The 11,706-nt window shown below is 39.9% G+C and overlaps 2 protein-coding genes across 2 annotated transcripts in view; one reads left to right on the top strand and one right to left on the bottom strand.

The window, feature by feature from the left end:
• The window catches only part of LOC138059060 (intraflagellar transport protein 27 homolog), a 7,155-nt gene extending 457 nt beyond the window's left edge, over nt 1-6,698 (bottom strand). Inside the window, exons 1-7 of the mRNA XM_068904569.1 lie at nt 6,623-6,698; nt 6,326-6,405; nt 2,734-2,793; nt 2,079-2,138; nt 1,681-1,798; nt 1,029-1,138; nt 1-837 (exon numbers count right to left, since the gene is read on the bottom strand). The exon at nt 1-837 is cut by the window's left edge and continues 457 nt beyond it. Of these exons, the coding sequence (XP_068760670.1) occupies nt 739-837; nt 1,029-1,138; nt 1,681-1,798; nt 2,079-2,138; nt 2,734-2,793; nt 6,326-6,405; nt 6,623-6,656 (561 nt within the window). The 5' untranslated portion in view covers nt 6,657-6,698 and the 3' untranslated portion in view covers nt 1-738. The remainder of the gene's footprint in view (nt 838-1,028; nt 1,139-1,680; nt 1,799-2,078; nt 2,139-2,733; nt 2,794-6,325; nt 6,406-6,622) is intronic.
• A 7-nt stretch (nt 6,699-6,705) lies between these two features.
• LOC138059059 (uncharacterized protein C2orf73-like) lies at nt 6,706-10,015 on the top strand. Its single transcript, XM_068904568.1, has 2 exons — nt 6,706-6,914; nt 8,888-10,015. The coding sequence occupies exons 1-2, from the start codon at nt 6,856-6,858 to the stop codon at nt 9,582-9,584; spliced, it is 756 nt and encodes a 251-aa protein (XP_068760669.1). The 5' UTR covers nt 6,706-6,855; the 3' UTR covers nt 9,585-10,015.
• The last annotated feature ends 1,691 nt before the right edge of the window (nt 10,016-11,706 follow it).

Raw genomic sequence — 11,706 nt, 5'->3', positions numbered from 1 at the left:
GCGCCGGCTGCACGTATCTGCTTTGCGCTGTGATTGGCCCGTTCGATTGCCTGTTTCTGTTGAGATTGGTCAACTCAATAGACCCCTTTCAGGGACAAAACAATAAGATTGTTTTGCATTTGAAAGGTTTGTTTCTCTCAGAGGACAGAACAACCATTGTTTTATCCTCCAGGGTTGCTCGAAGCATGATTAACCCTAACCAGCGATAAATACCATGGAAACCTATAGGTTTTGATACCTCTTAACCAACGGTTAGCGCTAACCAGGCTTCGAGCAACCGGCCCCAGATTGGGAATTACTGAAATGGGTCTATAAGCCCATGACTACGAGCATACAACTTCATTGTATTCGTGGAACGGCGTTTTTACAGTCCGATTTATTTTTAGATTGATTTTTTTCTGCGAAACCAGACCTTTCCAGTTAATCACAACTCAAGCATGAGAAATTACTACCCATGGGATTGAAAATGGTCACTCGCGCAAGCTGAACCTTATTTAAGAACTCGTCTAAAAATAGCTTGATCTGTGAAAATGCCGTAACATAGACCTCGTATTGTATTTGTAGGCTCCTGCTGAAAGCTGCCCTCACTCAACCTTCGATGGATAAAACTATCCACGAAAAATCCAATCTAAGTCCCATGGAGGCCTTACCCTATGGCTACTTACAAGTGCTGATGATGATAATGATGATGATGACGATGACGATGACGATGCACGCATAAAATACCCTAAAATTTTACTATGACAATGTCTTCATCTGTTCTATTCTCTCGTTGTAGAAACTATGGAATTCTTTGGCCAAGTAGTAGAAGGGGGCTTCAACATTTTCATTATCTTTCTGAAAACAGAATGAATAATAGCACTCTCAGCAAAAGGAGTTTTGGAAAAAGGAGACCTGGTGCTATTCTTTACTTCTTGTGAAAAAATCGTTAATAATTTTTTCCTTTGGAAATATTTACTTGTGCTCATTTATTCCAAATTGCACTCGAAATCATGTGATTACATATACTTAGTGAACAAAGTACATACCGGCGAACATTCAAAGTATTCCAATCCCTTAGAGTTTGCATGCTCTCGTCCCTGTTTAGTGGTTATCACTCTCCTCTGTTTCAGGTCGGTTTTAATTGCCACCAAAGCCCCTACAAATGAGGTACTCCAAGTTTGAGGTTGGTACATACAAATTCTCATTAACCGAGATTGGCCTGTGTTTTCTTCAGACGAGTCTGATTTATTCACACTCCAGCGACAAATAAGGAGCCACCACTTAGAGGACAGCTCAAGAAAACAAAGTTAGTTAGATATTTGTTATATTGGTAGACATTTATGTCTAGTGACAAAAATGAAATTTTAAATGAGGGGACTGTACTGTACAATATGGCCCACTGAATTGGCCTCTCGGAGCACATGTACTGAAAAAAATGATTTCAATCTGTAGACCATTCAATGACCTAGAGAAAGAAGGAGCTGTAACAGTATACACCATGTTCATAATTGCTGGCTGCATGGAATGGTCTAGGACCCAAGAACACAAGGTTTGTAGGATATTTATAGCATACATGCCATGTAATAAGAAAAATAACATACCATCCCCAACAATAGCTAAAGATATGCATACTGTGCCATCTTTAGAACCAACCCAAAGAGGAATTTCTTTCAGAAACAACTTCATTTGTTGACTCACCAGGTAAAGAATGGTTTGGCTTCTGTGCTCGGCATCTCTCAGACCACTTATTGCAGGCATTGAATGACTGTTCATTGGTCACATCATAAGCCACAAGAATCATGTTTGGCTGGGTCCACTAAAATAAACCACTTTAAAAATTTACTACAGTGCTGTCAAGTTAAAATCAACTACAAAGTAGATGCAAAGCTGTGTGCACCCACGAGACCAGAGTACCTGAGAAAACAACAATCCACAGAAAGGAGAAGAAAAACGACGAATCCACATCAGGCGTAGAGTCTGATAATCAATAGTAGGCCTCACTGATGGAAGGTCTATGTTTTAGGCACCGCACCAACCATGCCTCGCAGTCTAACAGTATCAATAGGGTTTAATAATTATTATTATTCATCACTTACATGCTGTTGAACTACATCTGCAAACATTTCTCTTCCAGCTGAATCATAAATGTAAAGTTCCTAACAATAAAATCAAAGGTTGTCGACATAATTTATACAAAAGTTATGTTTAACCAAGGTGAACATGGGGTAAATTTGTAACAGGGACTTTTATCTATAAACATTACTTCTTAAAGTGTCCCTGTGATCAAAAACTCAAGTCTTATTCTTCTTTGGATTTCAAACTATGTTACCGGTAACTAAACACTAAGCGACCAAAGTTTTGAGCCTTGATTTAAACAAGAAACCTGTTTATTTTAACTGGAATTTTCCTATTTAATGGTCTGCCATTACTAACTTTAAGTTCTTGAGAGAGGTGGATCAAGGGGAAAGTGACATGAAAGCCTCACTAGTTTAAGAATGTAATTCATGTTTACGCTGCAGAATTAATATGCAGCACGGGAGTTTTGGGCTTTCAGACTTTTAAACTAGTGAGCCTTTGATGTCACTTTTCCCTGGATCCAACCCTCTGAGGTTCAATCGGTCAGTTTCAGTAAAACTCAAAGTTCCAAATTTTGCCAGTCAGGTGTTTAGCAAACACACTTTCAAAATCTGAAGAAAAAAGGGGCACTTTAACATTATGCAGAAATAATATAGGTAACAGACTGAAACTTACAACACTATCTGATGTCTCAGGAATGTTGACAGACTTCACACAGACTTCCACTCCAGTGGTCTAAATTAAGATAAGATAAGATAAGTGTCATGCTAATCGCTGTTGCAAGTATAGCAACGACGCAGCTCAACAAGGTTGAACCCAAAGCATACTTAAGGCCTCTGGCTGCCACTATATGGTTCATGTATAGCCTTGGAGCACAGCTTACAACCAGCTGAAATCAGCTGCATGCTGGTTTTTGTTGAGGGGGGAAAACCAGAGAAACTGAAGAAAAACCCTCAGAGCAGAGTAGAGAACCAACACAAATTCAACCCACTTATGGTGCCGGTCCCGGAATGAACCTACTCTCACCACTGCACCAACCCTGCTTCCCAATAATAGTAGTGTGATAGATTGGCTTATAGGTTTTGATGGTAACAAAAAAAGTTCGAATGACTTGCAAATATTTGCATCCACTTGCATCGAGTGGCTAAACGACATGCAAGTTGGGTGGAGCGTCCAAAATTTGAACATGATCAAAGCAAATGCAAGTCATCAAAAGTCAGCGCAAGGCATTGCAAGTGGGTGGGCAAACCATATGCAAGTCAGCGCAAGTAGCAAGAGTTGTGCTGAGTTGTGATGACTTGTGTTTCCTTTGGTCAGGGCTTGAGTTTAAGGAGGTTCAAAAGGGTTTTTCATTGCTATTGTGTTTGTGAAACGATGAAAGATACCAAAGAAAGATATTTCATAGCATAGGCAAACTATAAATATGCAACTATTGTTGGGTAATACTTTAAGGGAACTTATGACGTCATATCGGTTACCATGGCAACACACCAGGTCCAAAAAAGGTCCTCAAAATTTCAGTCTTTTGAAAATCAGAAAAAAAAAGTCGGTGACCTACCGTTTTATTTCTTTGTTGGATACGATGAAAAAGGGCGTATTACAGTTTACAGAAAATTGTACTGAATAACTTTCCCTGAAACTTTTTTATTTGAAGTGCCATCGTGAATGATAAGTGTATGCAAAAAATCAAGATAGCTCACCGAGTAAAATTTCAAGATAAAGACAAATTTTTTTGCACAGGTTTTATTTCCAGTTCACCCGATTTTACGTCATATTTTCACTTTCGGTTTGTTGCGTGCGCTACTTTAGATAGAAATTTCATTCATTCAGCTGACGCGTGTTTCTTAGTTATGACATGTGTAGGTTATGTGCACGCACGCAGCTAAAAACCCTTTCGAGCCTCGTTAGGGAGGCTCGAAAGGGTTTTCGGCTGAGCGTGTGTGTGCATAAGCCGTACACGCAATTTGTAAGCTGTTCGCGTCAACTCATGATTCAAATGGGTCACCAGAAATTTTGCTCACCTTAATAATAATAATAATAATAATAATAATAATAATAATAATAATAAGATATATGCAGCGTCGAAGGATAAACTTGAGAGAGTAATGAAGACAGTTAAGGAAGCCATGGCAGATGTCGGTTTGGAGTGGAACGAGAAGAAGTGTTCTACAGCTCATGTAAGGAGAGGTTCATTGGACAGCAGTTTGGGAGGCACTGCCATCGGAGAAAGGCAGGTCATACAAAATCTGAAGAAGGGAGAAACTTACAAGTTTTTGGGAGTTTTAGAAAATTCTAAGCAAGAGGACAGCTCTGTTCTGTGGGGAGCTTCAAAGGTTTGCTTGCAGAGACTGTCAATTATATGGTCGAGCCCCCTATCAGACTTCCACAAAGTCTTAGCATCTAATCAATACGCACTACCAGTTGTCACCTACCCTATGTGGACACTAACATGGCCGCTCGCAGATCTACAACAACTCGATCGCGAAGCTCGCAAGATCATCAAAGAGAATGGAGGCTACCATCCACTCGGTTCAACCGAGTTGCTATACCTACCAAGGAAGTGTGGAGGCCGGGGACTGAAGTCATTTGAGAGCCTGTATAAGCAGACCAAAGTCAAGACCACAATGAAGCTGTACGCAAACGAAGATCGAACGATGAGTTTAGTGCGCGAGTTTGAAGAGAAGTGCGAACGAGCAGGAAGAAGATCACTCGTAAAGGATGCCAAGAAATTTGCTTTGGAAATGGACATTACTCTGGACCTTTCATACCCAGATCCCAAAGCGTTGCAAACTGACTCAGGTGAGGAAGCACATGTTAAAGGAGTAGGGAGAACATTACGAGCGAGAGAAGAAGAGAGAAGCATGAGGGAAGTAAGAGAGCAGAGGTGGCAAGGAAAGCTGTTCGGAGAAAGATGGGATGATAACAAAGTTATTGACTGCTTCACCTGGCTTAGTAAGTGGAAGTCTGCACCTGTGCATACTGTTGCTGGAATCTATGAGTTATACCAGCAATTACTCCCCACTAAGCTGTACCACCAGAGCAAGATGAAGACGCTGACCACCTCGGATACCACGTGTCGTATGTGTGGAAAAGGGCCTGAATCTATGGCCCACGTGATTAGCGGATGTGGTACCTTGGCACAGACAAAGTACATGCAGAGACACAATGCAGCCTTGAAAATCCTTTTCTTCGAGTTCCTGAAAGACTTAGATCTTATCCAGTGTATCCCCCCTTGGTACTCTCCAGTCTCACCTAAACCCGAGTACAAGAATGACCGAGCGTGCGCGTACTGGGATGTCCCAGTATTTGCTGAAAATACGGAAGTCAGGGCTAACAGAATCGATGCGAGAATTGTGGACAGAAAGGAGAAGAAGGTGATCCTTATTGAGATGAGCTGCCCTTGGGTTTCCAACAGAGAACAGAAGGAACAGGAGAAAACTGACAAGTATGCGCCGTTGAGATGGGAGATGCGCCAACAGTTCCCCGGCCACACTATCACACAGTTTAATGTGATAGTTGATGTACTAGGAGGCTACTCTATGGAGACGGCGGAGAAAGTTAGGAAGTTTTTAGGTTTGGATAGAGGGAACCAGGTTTTGTTTAATATGCAGAAGGCAGTTTTATCGTACACCCTAAACATAGCAAGGTCATTCAAGGTTTCGACGAGTTATTAAGGAATATAAACTCTTGTTCCTTTCTCAAATGTTGGTTCGTTAGTTATTACCAATTGGTTTGTAAATAGGTTTAACAGTAGGGATTGTTACACAATAGTGCCTTTTCCTACTTATATTTGTAAGCATACTTACGTACTACATACTGCATAATAATCTTCTTATATCGTGCTATTTCTCTGCTGAACCAACAGCGCTTTACAACAATGAATGATAAGGAAAAACTAAGTAATATAAAAAAGACTTAAAAAACGTAATACTTAACGACTATTTGGAATATTAATAGACATCCTGTTTCAAAAAAGAATAATATATGTTGATTTTAAGGCTCAAAGAAATGCCTTAGATCGTTGCCATGGTAACGTTATTTTGGAGGAAAATATGATGTGAGAAATCTGCAATAGGTACTAAATACCCCGGCCAGATTTCGTCTCGATATGATTACCCTAACTGTATGTAAGGAAAGAATACGTTTATTTGTTTGAAAAAAGGAGAAACTAAATAAAGTGACCCTACTTTCAGCAAATTATTCAGCTCAAAGTGCTGATGAAACTAAATGCTGCTGGTTATAGAAAACAAGACCACAACTAGTTTACCATGGTGTAATTTTTAGGAAAGTGAGTTCCATCACTGTGAAATACTTGAGTTAAAGCACTCTTGCCAACACCAGGGTCACCTATGAGAAAATAGGGACGGACATAAGCTTAAGCTTAATGAATTGTGAGCAGAGCGGATGCAACTACAATGAAGTGAAAACTTCATTTTTGAATTCGTTGCTTCCTAACTAACTCTGACTCAAAAAGGCTTCTGATGATTTGAATTTGAATGCTTTAGGTATTACGTTAGAAAAGCGAAGATTTAAAAAAAAATTCAAGGCTAAAATCATACGGTACCAGCGACGATCAGTTTTGCTCGAAGAACCACCATCTTGCTTTTCGAGCCAGCGATATGTTTAGAGACTTTCAGCTGGTTACCACGACAACTGTCAAATGGCTAAGTACGCTAAACAAGACGAGCTGAAGCGGCATCGTCGATTTTTGGAGAGAAATTCATTGCTTTTTATGGTACAATCATGTTTTATGAAAGCCCGTTGAAGAGCTAATTCCTTGTATAGTGAAACGGTGAAATGGCGAACATTTATTTGCCGCCGATCGCCCGCAAAAAGAAAGTTGATGGTAACCCGAGGTATGTTTTGATTAAGCTATTTCGTAAATATTTAATTCCCATAATAATAATGCAAAGCACAATAAAATCGTTCTTGATTCACAAGATAAATAGTTCGTTTTGTAGTCAGGTAATACGCTATTCGTTTCCGGTTGAGCCTCTTGTTGGCAAGGAATCGATAAAGAAAACGTCGTATTTGAAAGTTGTCAGAGTTAAGAGGGACAGCTTTGGCGATGTTATGCATTCCATGCCAATTGTTGTTTTTTGTTTAACTTAGAGCATACTCATCTGTCCTAAAATTTGTTTGCTTGTAAAAGGAGCTAAAACGCATAGAAAGAATATGATAAACGTTGATTGTACCACGATAAATATAAAAAGTCACGCTAAATGCACCATTTCGATAACCTGTCAATAATTTAACTACATTGGCATGTGGGAGCGGGCTACCTTATTTTTTAATTGAAGTGCCAATGAAGTAAAAGATATCTTTTGCTTACTTTAAAGAGTTTTCAAAATGACGAAGAATGGTGTTATCTATTTTGGAATATCTTCTTTCGTTTGAGAGATATTCGAGTTTTTGTTAAAAAAATTGATGATGTCACGAACTGTACACATGACTTCCATTAATAAATCACAAAATTGAGAATGTCTCCGAAAATATTGGATGGGTGTTGTTCAAACTTGGCAGTGGCAATCTACGTCAAGTAAGGCTTGAAAATGATACCCTCTATGCTGTTGCCAAGGCAACCATTTTTTTGCTGCTGGGTCTATCTAACACGGGATTGATTTTGTTGTTTATTGTTGTATTAAGACACGTTCACTTTCGGTAAGCTTATACAGAGATGTAAAGCATTATGGGTAGCACAAGCATTTCACGTCTGACCATCTTCCTGTATTTATCTGTTGAAAAAAATCCAAGATATTTGGTTCATTGCAGAAAAGGACTGGAAACGAGATTGTTGCCATGGCAACATCTTAATTGGGTGTCACTTTATGCCTTGTTTGATATGCATTACTGGTGCCAAGTTTGAACAACACCCATTCAATATTCTCAATTATCTGATTGGTTAAAACCACACGCATAATTCACCATAACCAGCTGCTGTTCACCAAATTTGGAAAGAAACTTCGTCATATTCAATCAATGATGTCAAAAGTGCAGCCTGCTGCAGATTATTGAACCGATGACGTCAAAATGATGTCAAAAGTGCAGCCCGCTGCAAATTATTGAACCATTGACCGAAAAAAGCTGGGGAGATTGTGTTATTTTTGTTGAGCAGAAAATGGCTGCGAGTAGGTTTAGAAGTTTGAGCGAAGAAGATATTTTGAATGAATAATAAAGCATTCGGCCTTGGTGGATAACACCCTTCTCGACCTGCAGAATTCTTCATATCCTACTCAGCCTCTTTCAATAATTGCTAATTATAGTATTTATTACTGGTATGTGTATTGTTTGTGATGTCATCAATTTTTGAACAAAAACATGAAATTATATCTCTGGAACAAAACAAGATATTCCAAAATAGAAAACACCATTCTTCATCATTTTTAAAGGTCTTTAAAATAAGCAAAAGATATTTTTACTTCATAGTCACTTCAAGGGAATGCAGAAAGGAGGGACGGAACAATTTCTTATAAATACCAATATTCTTTAGCGCTATTGCCCTAAATTTTTTTTAGCTTGCTCCCCAGGCAATATTTTGTTCAGAATATACAAGCCTGAACATATTTTTTAAATTTCAAACCCATCAAACAAATTCTCAGGACCAACTGTAGTTGCTTATAATATTTCTCCAGACTTGTACCAGAGCCCACTTGTGCATGATTCTGTAATTTCCTAACCTCCCTACAAAATATCTTGTGTGCCTTAAAAAGGGGCAAGTCTGAAAAGAACCTACAACTTTGACTCAACCATACACTTGGGCATTATTTAAAGTTTTCATTAAATTTATGATTGTAACATTTTAGTCTCTGGTTGCACATTTTTTTTTCAGACAAGACAGCTCAAGGGTCTTCTCTGATCTTCAGAGCAATGGTTTAGTTGGCAAAACAAGTTATGATGCTCATTTTATTGGACATTCTTTACATTTGTCATCTCGGCAGTCCGTGTTGACTGGGCAGAACAATCCACACCCAACAAACGTGACATTTCTGCGCCAGAATCCACGGTTTATCTGTGAGCCAATCTGTCATGTCAAAACTGCAACTGACTCTCCCACCAGTTTACCCACATGGTGGCCTAATGAGATTCCTGAAAAACCAGCTAAGATACCTAAACGCAGTTTTGACTCAACTACCCGCACAGATTATCGACCTCCACCTTTTGTTAATGACCGCGTTACACGATACAGTAGCAATCATGCCATGCAGGTTACACCTGCTGGTAGTCTGCCACAGGGTAACCAGGGATCGTCTGCTGGGATGGCCACACAAGACCCCCAATCATCAAGTGCTGAGGTACCAAGGGTAGTAGAGAAAATCTCTTATGAACATCAATTTAATTCAAGACTAGACCCCAGTCATCCCATAAGGGGTCGGCGACATGGAAGCTTTATATGGAAAGTGGTTTCTGATGTTGGAAAGCAGAACGGAAATAGTAGCAACCCTGTTGAGCATGGAAACCAAGATGAATCTCTAAATGCTACTGACAATAATGTTGTAGGAGATGAACAAGTAAATGAAACAACTTAATTTGTTAATGGTGCAAAGACTTCTTTTAATGGAAATCAAATTGTTTTGCGAATATTGGACATATATGACATTTATCATGTCTTTTTTTAAAATTTTGTACTGCCTCTTTGCTGTGGTAAATATTTTTTGTCATGTTTTGCTTTACCCAAAACCTTAAACTACATCTTGTTGTACCAAAAATATCTTTACTTCATTAACAGAAAGGCATGTGCCTTGGTCTTTACCTCTATCCACTGAAAACTCCAATATAGTTTCACTTACCCCTCTGCCCTCAAAAGTTTTTTTGATCCACTGTGGAAGAGTAGGTGTTTTGGAAAGACAAATGTTAGGTTCACTAGTTTTTCTTGTTTTGTATAAAACAAATTAATTTATATAATTTATAAAAAATACAAAAAGGAAAAACTAAGCAGCAATAAATGTTATACTTTAAATCTTTTTGGTACTGTCACCAATTTCCAACTTACCTTGTGGTTTCTGACCACAGGGATGCTCTTGTAACATTCCCAGCATTTTTTCAGGAGTTGAAGGGGGGGGGGGGGGGGTGGTGGCTTGAATGTCAGTGTCAGAGACCTGGCCCAGTATGGTTGGTTGGTTGGTTGGTGGGTCCCCCCCCCCCACTCCCCAGAAAGTTTTGAGATCTAGAGTACCCTTTGTCTTGGAAAAATATTGTAAAAATCACCTGAGGAATGTGTGTGTGTACCAATTCTTGACAATGGGGGATCCAGCCTATCCACACTGGAGTGATTTGTTTTAAAATGCTAAAACAGGCACTTTACATAACGACGACGTCAGAGCGCATGAAGGTGTGGATAGACATTTTGAAAAAGATGACGTAAAAAGCTTGGAGTAATTTTATAATCAGTTAAAGCAGGAGCTCATCCAGGGGACCCTGTGTCTTCCATACGTGGCCTCTGAGTCAATCCTTTCCCCAGTAGATTTATTTATAGAACACCTCCTTTCTCCCTTGGGGGATTCAGCACGCCCACCGTTGTAAAAACCAATCAAAATCAGAGCTATCTCAGCGTCAAGGAAAATATAATAATTTTGGCGGGAAAAACCTGTTCCTAAAAATAAAGTTACTCTGGAAAGGGTTGACTCAAGGGATAAGTGGAGATAAAGCCAGTTCCCCTTGATGAGCTTAAAAACGCCAAACTACACGAGAGTTCGGGAATTAGCACCTTTGTTAAAAGGCCACATTAAAAGACGCGCCGTTGCCTCAAACATCGTCTATTGTCACCTTTATTGTTTTCATAGAACAAAGAAGCGTATGTATAATTAAGTTGGAAACTGTGCGGAAATGATTGCTTCCGGGTTTTTACTTCCGTCTTGGCGCTACATGGAATGCAATTAATTTTTCCTTTCCTGGGGCTAATTCGAGTTCTGATCATCCATCTGGGTAGCAGCAAAACGGTGACAGCAAACGATTCCCGTTTTGATGATATGCCTGTTATAAGTGGACTGTCTAGCCCCCTCCAAAGGGAACGACTCTACCGTCTTCGCCATCATCCAAACGAAAGGCTCTCCGAGACATCCATGCTCGACCCTCTTGACTTTCGTTTGCGAAGCTAAAATTGTCGCAAACAGGATCTTACTTGGTTGCCAAGAGAAGCCAATAAGACCCTAAACATATTGTGTACCGACGGGGTTCAATCTCCTGCCTCCGTTTGCACAGCTCTCCGGAGTGCGACGCGTACACACGGCAGATCAGCTGCTTGTAGCACATATTAAACTCTTACGTACAACAGAGCGGTCGCTGCAGGGGTGGGTGCAAAACGAAGACCCCTTCAAAACCATCTTGGAATCACTTGAAACTAACTGTAAAATGATTCTCGACTGACGACGAAATAAGAAACACCAAGTTTGCGATTTTCAATATGGTCTTCTTCGTTGGAACCCCCAACAGGGGTAGGCCAAAGCACTATGCTTTAGATAATGTTTAGGCCTAAGGTGAGCATTTTTGTAAAGGTTTGGGTTGTTTCAGCCGCTATGATACTCCTCACCTCCCCCCCTCCTCAATGGCTTTTTGCGCCCGAGCATGATTCGAGACTTTCGAAACACGGGCGCCAGAACCCACCTCCCAGCAGTTCAAAGCTTCATGCAAGAGAAGGAATAAACGCCTCGA

This window comes from Montipora capricornis, chromosome 8 (assembly GCF_036669925.1).
Source record: "Montipora capricornis isolate CH-2021 chromosome 8, ASM3666992v2, whole genome shotgun sequence".
Lineage (NCBI taxonomy): Eukaryota > Metazoa > Cnidaria > Anthozoa > Scleractinia > Acroporidae > Montipora > Montipora capricornis.
Note: the sequence above shows the minus strand (reverse complement) of the source record. Positions and strands in the feature narration are given on the sequence as shown.